Source organism: Vicia villosa, unplaced genomic scaffold (genome assembly GCF_029867415.1).
Source record: "Vicia villosa cultivar HV-30 ecotype Madison, WI unplaced genomic scaffold, Vvil1.0 ctg.001193F_1_1, whole genome shotgun sequence".
Lineage (NCBI taxonomy): Eukaryota > Viridiplantae > Streptophyta > Magnoliopsida > Fabales > Fabaceae > Vicia > Vicia villosa.
The window spans coordinates 281,839-291,925 of record NW_026705528.1 but is presented as its reverse complement, the minus strand read 5'-3'; the positions used below and the strand labels follow the sequence as shown (position 1 = coordinate 291,925).

Below are 10,087 nucleotides of genomic sequence, written 5' to 3'. Positions count from 1 at the left end.
TTTATTTTTGTGTATATTTATTATTGGGACCTAACATATTGATTCATTACAAAATTGAATTTTTTGCAAAAGAAAAACATGTCACATAGTTACAACTTCATTCTTGTTGTATATATAAAACTTGACTACACTTGTTATACCTCAATGACTTTCTAGACCATTGTTCCATATTCAAATCTCATTAGATTTTCATGATTTTTGATGCAATTGAATCCTCTACTAACACATTACCACATGGAGTGGATTGATCTCATCCCCAATCAAAGCATTCCCACTAATAAAAGAAAAACCTTGATGACATCATAAAAAAACACTAGTCATTACCATTGTCCCTTCAAATCAAAATTTCTCCCAAACCACAAACCCATTCAACACTTAAAACCACTCATTAGAAAGCTCACATAAAATCCTAATAGAACAAAAAAACCCCACCCTTATCCATAAAACACAACTCAAGTTACAAGCAATTAAATCAAGCTTAAAAGCACACCCAAAACAACTTTTAACACCTCAAATCCAAGCCGTAAACATTACTCTCGCCATCCCTCAATTACACTCCATCAACCGTCGATAGAAACCCCATCCAACGGCTCACTTTTATTGCTAGAATAAATAATCAATCCGTGTGAAGTATCTCTCAACCAATAAAAATTAAGTAATTAAATATTGTCACAAACACCCTTTACTATTTAAACTATCAAAACTCAATATTTTCTCACACCAATTTTTCAACTTCTTTCTTAAACATCCAATTAATTAATCCTAAGATATTTCATTTAGTTTCCCAATCTTTTCTTACCCCCAAACTTACTCATGGCAACAAAAACCTCCAAACCACTTGCTTCACATCCTACATATGAAGAGGTTAGATATAATTATTTTTATTTTATGATTAATTTTAAATTATACTTAATTACTGATTTGCATGGTTTAATTACAGATGATTAAGGAAGCGATTGCGGGGCTGAAAGAGAGAACAGGTTCAAGCCAATACGCGATTGCGAAATTCATCGAAGAGAAACACAAACAGCTTCCTTCAACCTTCAAGAAGCTATTGCTTCAGAATTTGAAGAAGAATGTTGCTTCTGGAAAGCTTGTTAAGGTTAAAGGCTCATTCAAGCTTGCTCCGGCGACGAAACCGGCACCGGCGACGAAAAAGCCCGCAGTCGCGAAGTCGAAAACAAAACCGGCTGCTAAGGTGACACCGGCGAAGGCCAAGCCAGCCGCTAAGCCGAAGGCGAAAGCTGTTGTTAAGGAGAAGGCTGATGTGAAACCGAAGGCTAAGGCTGCGAGGACGTCGACGAGAACGACGCCGGGGATAAAGGTTGCTGTTGCGAAGGCGGTGGTGAAGAAAGCTGTGGCGGCGAAGAAAACTCCGGTGAGGATTAAGGAACTTAAAAAAGTGAAGACTCCAGCGGTGTTGAAGGAAGCTGTGGCGGCGAAGAAAACTCCGGTGAAGATTAAGGAACTTAAAAATGTGAAGACTCCGGCGGTGTTGAAAGTTACGACGAAGAGAGGTGGAAGAAAATAGTTTTACCGTTGTAAAGTTTTTTACTGCGTAGTTAAAGTATTAAAGTATTAGATGTTTATTTTTCTTTCTTTCACAGAATCAGTAATAGATATGGGGTTTATGGGAATTATTTTTTAAGTTTAGTTTATCGATTGGAAAATCCTATGTAAATTGCTAGTGACTTGGTTGAATGCATGTTTGTTAACTTTATGAAATGGCTGGACAATTAGTGCAATATACATTATTAGATTTTCATTCATGGTCTGCGATTCGTAATGTAATTGTTTACAGTACAATTTAATTGACTAGTCTTAAATTGTATCATATTATTTGTATTTTAATTATTTTTATTTAATTAACTGATATGAGTAAATATCAAGGCAATTTCTTATTGATACAAAAATCAATAAGCATCTTTAGAAAAAACCATTTGAAACTTACCGTGTGTATTATATAGGTGAATTTTTAATTTACTCATAAAACAAATGGATAATCTTATTCTAATGAATCTGATTATAAAATGGGCTCTAGAATATGAATTTGATTATAAGGTAGTTATCCGACTCTAAATAATTTTTATTATTAAAATAAATTAAAATTTTATAATATTTATAAATAAAATTAAAATTATATTATTATAAAAATAATATATTTTAAATATTATATTATCTTTTATAAATATAATACATGTCTAAATTGTATAAAATAATATTCAGAAATTTAACATAAAATAAAAACTAATAGAATATAATAAGAAAATTGATTATATTAATGTATAATATTTGAAAGAGAAGAATTGAATAGAGATCAAATTTAGTAAGGTGAAAAAAAATTAATGTGTTATTTTTTCAGTAACACACGGTAGGTATTAATATAATTTTTTAAAATTTATACCTACGTAGGCCTAACGGGTACCCACAACTCATAGGTAACAGACTTTTTAGGGTTGGCCTAAAAAAGCTCTAAAAAAATATAGACTCTAATTTGAAGGTCCAAACTCTAGGATTTTCTTGGCCCGGGGGCCGGTCCATATCGGTCATTTTGACAGCTCTACAAACCACCAAACTAAAGCACAAGCTAGCTATCAGGAAAAAAATTTCCTAGAGCAAGATTGTTAGAGAGAGTCCTCACAACATCTATTTTTACTGTTTAAAAGTTTTTCATATGGTGATGTTAAGATGAGATCTATAGGTACTTGAGTTCAGTTGGTATTTCTTCCTCGTTGCATTTTACATATGGTTAACCCTCAAAATAGGCGAGATCACAGGCTTGGAAATCGCTTGAAAATCGAAAGTCCTTGTAACAACAACACATTTAATACCTAACTCCTTGGAGAGACGCATATGATATTGTTAAGTTAATTGATATCGTCTTGAGAAGCTTTGAGTAAGATAATTTGGGTCATGAAGGAGTTCATATTGAAGAGAAAAATAAAAAGATGAGCTCTAATGTCAAACAATACATTCGCAAGGTTGCATATGGCTACTTCATAACGGTCGTGAACATGCTAGGTCATCTAGAGTGATCCCCTATAATAGACATATAATGATGGTTTTGAACACTAAACACTCATAAATACAACCTCCCTCCTTGCTGACCACCTTATTCTCCATAGCTCCTCTAGTAGCTGAAGTTGATACTATCTTCAGGTGAATTTAATTTGTTCTAAAAGGGACATTACGTGGTAGAGATGGTTTTTGAGCACATATAGTGGCCCCACTGCATACAAAAGGTTTTGATGTTGCAAGAAATCATTTAAGTGCAACCACTATAGTTGTTAACCTATGATTGTAAGGAAGATGCCCAATGAGTTTAGCAGAGTTTATTTCCTCTGCATCCTCGACACCTTTATTATAGTCTGGTGGTGAGATAAGACTAATTGTTATGGTTTCTATTTGGATGCGGTTGTTATCCAAGGTTGCTATAAAATGTGGTAGTAAAAGTAATGGAGACTTTAGAAACCATTTATCAAGATAATACATTTCCTCATACTTATTCTAGTGAAAAACTAGTGAATGATTGGAAATATTTTCGATCACATCACTCATCCATGCCTAATTGGAATATGAGTAACTCTCGAGTTGAAATTTTTCTAATCACACATTTCAATTTCTCCTTATTATAATAATTGTTAGTTGATAACTCTAAGTGATCTTTTCCAAGAGACTCAAACTCCATCAACCTAGTTTGTAGGTATTTATCAATATTGATATGATTTTGTTCGACAACTCTAAGTAAAACTAAGTTATTTTTCAAAATATAGTAATGCAACCTGACCATAGGTGAGTTTTCAAGGAGTGAAATATGTAGAAGCCATTTTGGATTTTCTTATTGATCATGCGACATCCTCCAGTTTTTTATGATATTTCTTCGATTGAGCTTCTACCCATTGGGTGAGGTAGTTAGTAACCCTAATGTTGAAATCATGTCTTTTTGAGGAAATATGACATATCTCCAATAAGATCCATTTTACATCTCATGAGGAGATAAGATTTGATAATGAAATATAGTAATTTGGTTGATGCCTTTTATATCGTCCCATGAAACTAATAAGCTTCACATTCTTTAGCATATTGGAAAGACATAAATGTTATCGTTGACAAATAATATTAATGGGGCATGGTGATAGATAAGAATAAAAATAAAAATAAGCAAGTACTACAAAACTGATGAGTCATACATCTCAATGAATAAATAATGTACATCCCAAAGTTTTGATATATAGGCTGGAAAAGGCCGGACTGCACACCAACAATTTATGAATGGCACGATGAAGGTGCCATAACCTGTGTTCCGGATTTATTCCTTGCCGGGATGGACTCCCCATCTCGGATTCTAGGAAGCTGCATCTGATAGCGCGTTTCCGTTACAATACCCAAATGGCCAATCAAAGGTCATGAATCCGTTACACATCGTTAATAAAATCAATTACAAATCGTTAATGGAGTCCGTTACATTTCTTAATGGCCATTAAACCTGGTTAATATTGGAAGGAAGGATGACAATACAAATACTTGACTAGAGCAAACATGAACGAGATTGACTAATCATCGGAACACACAAATTGCCACAAACATTTACAGTCCCCCCTGACCAGCTTCAAGAGAACTATCCAATTGATGTTCTTTGCAGGAATAATTAAAAAAGGAGAAAACTTAAATACAATTCCACATATGCGATTTCCTCTTATTTTCACTCTCTAAAGAATATTTAAATACTGTTCTTGTAGAACATATTTGGAATACCTCCCGAAAGCGAATCTGGCGAGGTCGCAGCTGTTCAGGGATACCTTCCTCCTCGACATAGGCCTCAGAGGAAGATATTGAATGGATTGGGGGATTTGGTGGCACGATTGTGGAATGCGTGCACCTAAGAATTGTGTCTTGCTTATCCCTCGAATGCGAGCCTTTATTTATAGTGAAATTCTTGGACTAATGACCATTAATTAGCTTCGTAACGTTTGTAACCATCCATAAGTACTTGTAACATCTTCTTTAACCATGCGTAACCAACTCCATTAATGACTTGTAACGTCTTATGGCCATTGATTCCTTTGTTCTCGGGCCGACCATGATAACTCCGAGCAATCATCCCGACTTCCATCTTCTATATGCTTTAGCAGCAGCTCGGCTGCTACTACTTCTTAGCATTGCTCAGTTCATCCGACCTGAGCACCCGGCCTAAAGAATTATGGAATATGTACAAATATATTTGTCATATTTTTACTAAAAATTAGAATAAACCACTAAGAAATTATATCTAAAGTTTTTTCAATAAAAAATATAAAAAACGATCAAATAAAAAGGAGATGAGATAAAAATGTCTTCCAATAAATGAAAACTTCGTGAATGGGAGAAAACACCTCCTCTTAAAGCTCAATATATTTTGTACATATAAATTTTATCCATAGCATAAACATTATATTATGTAGGTTATCCTGTAAAAAAATGTAGATTATGAAAATATCTTGTGATATGTTGTTTGTGATTTATTTTTACTTTGATAGTTCTCTTGATAGTTTATAGTATCGATTTTATGAAATATTTATCTTGAACTTATTCTTGTTTTTGTACAACATCTTATACCTAAACTCTTGTTTATTGATAAATATAATTATTTTGTTTTACAAAATATTTTATTATTGATCTTAAGAAATACACACAATAATGATTTTAAAAGTATATTATCTCATTATTAACAAATAAGCTCAAGACAAACTTAACAATTTTATCATCTCACAAAGTAAGCAAGACATTGACTTCAAACACACATAGTTGCATTAGCATACTGTAATTTACTTTTAAGACTTAGCTATGCTGAAAAACCATAGTTTGTTAAAATAAAATATTAACTTTATACAAATGAATGACAATTCAACATAATGTATGAGTAGCAACTGTGTTCTATAGTCTATACACAATAGTTGGCAACACAAGTTTCTTAGCAGAACTTGTTCAACTTCATTGGCCTTTTAGACAATTGTTCTATATTCAAATCTCATCAGTTTTTCATGATTTTTGTTGCAATAGAATCCTTAGTTAATCTATTATCACAGGAGATAGGTTGATAACATTTCTGATGAAAGCATTCCCCTGAATTAGAGAAAAACCTTGATAACATCCTAAAAAACCCTAGTCATGACCTTTGTGCCTTCAAAACCAAAATTCTCCCAGACCACCAATCCATTCTACAAGCTGAAACACTCGTTAGAAAGCTGATAAAATATCCTAGAAGATGTAGAAAAAATCAGTCAAATCCATAAACCACAGCTCATGCTATGACCAAATGAATCTAGCTTAAAAGCACAACTAAAACAACCGACATCCCTAATCTAACATTCCATCATACTATTCTCCACGGATCAGTCAAAATCAACCGTTGATAGCAGCCTCATCGAAGGGCTCAGATTAAAGCTAGATGAAGGTATCGATCCTTGTCGGGTTCCCTGAACCAATGAGAATTAAGCAACCGAATATCATCTCAAACACACTTCACTATTTAAACAAACTAAATTCTATGCATTTTTCACGCAACAAGTTTAATTCAAACTAATTAGTAGTCTTTCGCACTCATCAATTTCTTTTCATACACGTTCAATTAAGTTTGCAATGGCCACAGAAGAACCCATTGTCGCGGTGGAATCTGTTTCCGAACCAATTGTCACCGAACCAACAATTACCGAGCCTCAGGTCCCGGAGAAGGAGGAACCTAAAGCTGAAGCAGAAAAGACGAAGAAAACCAAGGAATCAAAGCCTAAGAAAGCTTCTAAGCCACGAAACCCTGCTGCACATCCAACTTACGAAGAGGTTCGATTCAATTCACTGATTTCTAATTCTTCGTTTGTTCAATTTTACTGTTTCGTAACTAATTATAGTTTAAATTGGATCTGAATTTTGATTTGTTTGATTGAATTGCAGATGATTAAGGATGCAATAGTGTCGCTGAAGGAGAAGAACGGTTCGAGCCAATACGCGATTGCGAAATTCATTGAAGAGAAACACAAACAGCTTCCTGCAAACTTCAAGAAGCTATTGCTTCAAAATTTGAAGAAAAAAGTTGCTTCTGGAAAGCTTGTTAAGGTTAAAGGTTCATTCAAGCTTTCTGCGGCGGCGAAGAAGCCCGCAGTTGCCAAGCCGAAGCCAAAGACAGCTGCTAAGAAGGCTGTGAAAGCTAAGCCAGCTGCTAAGCCAAAAGCTAAAGCTGTCGTCAAGCCAAAGGTTGCTTCAAAGGCCAAATCTGTAGCTGCAAAGCCCAAAAAAGACGCAGCCAAGCCCAAAACTACCGCTGCTAAGCCCAAATCTACTGTTGTCAAGACTAAAGTTGCTGCCAAGCCAAAAGCAGTTGTTAAACCGAAGTCCAAGGTGAAGCCAGCTAAGGTTGCAAAGACATCGGCTAAGACAACACCGGGAAAGAAAGTTGCCGCTGTGAAGAAAGTTGTGGCTGCAAAGAAAGCTCCTGTTAAGAGCGTGAAGGCTAAAAGCGTGAAGTCTCCAGTGAAGAAGGTTTCAGTTAAGAGAGGTGGAAGGAAATGAGAGTTTAGTTTTGATGTTGTAAAGATCTCTACGTTTTCAGTTTAGTTACTTGTATTAGTTTTAAATAAAGTTTTTATAATACATACAAAATTTCTTTGTCCAACTTATTAATTAATTAGTTTCAAATTTATTTGTAGAGATGTCGCCTCTTCTGTAACGAGAATCCAAAATAACAAATAAGTTTGAAGAGGAGGTAGATTTCACAATAATAACTAATTTTGAGGAGTTAATCCTACCTTAGAGATACCATGATAATGAATTTTCAAGTTAAAACTCTTGGTTAGAAGTACTCGTGTTAGACAAGGGATGCAAAAGCTTTATGGATCCTCAGACGGGCTTTGAGTGTTAATTTGATTACGACTAGTTAATTTGATTTGAATGAGACAGCCGGGACCATCTTAGCATACTTCTAATCTAAAGCAGGTGGAATGTTTTGAGTGTTAATTGGCCAAGACTTTATATGCTTCAAGATGGGGTATTCCAATTTGAAATTTCATGTTGCATCCAATTGAATGAAAGGTAATCAATAATATTATGAACCAGAATTAAAATTTGGACGTATTAATACACAAATTTTCTATGAAATTGTTGGAACAGTAAGTTAAACTGCATCCAATCAGGGCCGGTCCCGACTTTTTAGAGGCCCAGAACAAATAAATAAATAGGCCCCTGATAAAAAATTGACGTTTTATTCGCAATGAAGAAAAATCTCAGAAATAAGATTAAAAAAAAACAGAGTTGTAGTTAGATTGAAAGAGCTATAAAAGAATGGAGTGTTAACTTATGTAATTATTTGCAGGGCCGGTCCAACACATTAAGGCCTAAGGCAAATTCTAAAATAATTTTTGTCCATAATACTTAACAGAACAACATTATTTATTAAGTTGTTATAATCAATATTGTTTAATCTAATAAATTTTTAATTAATAATAAAATCAATTCATTTAATTTTTGTTGTAATATTGTTAATATTAAAATTAAATTTTATTAACTTAAATTTAAAAAAAAAAACTTTTTTTTTGTTGCAAACACAACATTTATGAGAATTAAGTCTCTTTGTATAGTTAAAAATATCAATTAGTATATTATTTTTAACTTGTATTACTTTTTATAAATTTAATAATATATTCACTAATCATTAATTAGAGTAATAGTAAAAAAAAAACTACAAAAAATAAAGGAAAAACATGGGTGTTGAATAAGAAATGTAATGATACAAGTGTATTGAAAGTCACATAGTAGTATCGGGTATGTAAAGGAAAGGAAAGTAAATATACAATAATAAAGACGTGACGTGAAACATTTATTGTGATAGGCAAAAACGAAAGAAGGGAGTGTCCATGTGAAAATTTATTAAAGAATTAGATGTCAATGAGTCTCGAACCGAGACCGCTAAGCTCATAAAAAGGTGACTTAGCCGCTAGGCTATAAGCAAATAGATGTAAATAGTTTCGCTAACATATATATATATATATATATTTTATTATTTCAGTATTAGAATTTATTAACTACACCCCCAAAATTGAGGCCCCATATTTTTGAGGCCCTGGGCTGTGGGCCTGCTTGCCCGGGCCCAGGGCCGGCCCTGCATCCAATCACTCACATTCACACAGTGTTCTTAAGCTTGGTTTAATTTTACAGAATGTTTTTTTACACACTTTACACTTTTTAAGAATTGCTGAAAAGATGAAGATTGAGAATAAGAGAATATGATCCATTGCGTTAACTTGAAGGGTCACCTTACAAGAGTATATGTAGTTGTTACTTGCATTTCAAGTAATTAACAAACTCCTAATTAATTGTATGCACACTAACTGTCATAACCAAGTAATATGCACACCAAATTACATTTAACCCCACCTGATTCATTTTGTCCAAGTTCTCTATATTCATTAAACATCTAAGTTTTTTGATTGCTTCCATTGACTTGACTTGATCATGATGTTTGCAATTTGGTCTTCACTTTTACGATGCTCTATGCACATCCTTCCATTGCTACTTGCTTTATAAGGTTATTGGAATCTCATCTCTAAGTATTTTCTCCTGCCATGTACAACAAGACTTTTGGCCAAGTTTATGACACAAGTTGTCAATCTTCATGGTCACGACTTCATGGAATCTGCCTTTAACTTCATCAATCAAATTTACCAATCATATAACTTGACAAACACATAGTGATGTTGTAATGTACTCTGCTTCACATAAGTACAAAGCCACCACAAGATCCTTTCTTGAGCTATAAGCTACCAGTACACCACCTATAATAAACACATAACATGCTGTTGATTTTCTATCATCAAAATCACCACGCCAACTAGAATCAATGTATTCAACAAGTATGCACTCCCTTCTACTACTAGATGTGACAACTTTATCTTTTGCGTGAACCTACTCACCATACCTACACTGTATGCAAGGCCAACTCTTGTGTGACAAAGATAACTGAGTGATTCAATGAATTTTCTATATTGAGTTGAATCCATGTCACCCTCATCCGAGTTCTTTGTCCATTGCAATCTTGGCTCCGCTGGTGTTGGTGTAGAGT

General features: G+C 33.9%; 2 protein-coding genes across 2 annotated transcripts; both read left to right on the top strand.

Annotated features, from left to right (window-relative positions):
- The first annotated feature begins 706 nt into the window (after positions 1 to 706).
- Positions 707 to 1,769, top strand: LOC131633944 (histone H1-like). The gene is made up of 2 exons (XM_058904622.1): positions 707 to 864; positions 941 to 1,769. Exons 1-2 carry the CDS (start codon positions 814 to 816, stop codon positions 1,529 to 1,531), a joined length of 642 nt encoding a protein of 213 aa, XP_058760605.1. The 5' UTR covers positions 707 to 813; the 3' UTR covers positions 1,532 to 1,769.
- A 4,749-nt stretch (positions 1,770 to 6,518) lies between these two features.
- On the top strand, positions 6,519 to 7,645 carry LOC131633957 (histone H1). The gene is made up of 2 exons (XM_058904634.1): positions 6,519 to 6,816; positions 6,928 to 7,645. Exons 1-2 carry the CDS (start codon positions 6,619 to 6,621, stop codon positions 7,540 to 7,542), a joined length of 813 nt encoding a protein of 270 aa, XP_058760617.1. The 5' UTR covers positions 6,519 to 6,618; the 3' UTR covers positions 7,543 to 7,645.
- The last annotated feature ends 2,442 nt before the right edge of the window (positions 7,646 to 10,087 follow it).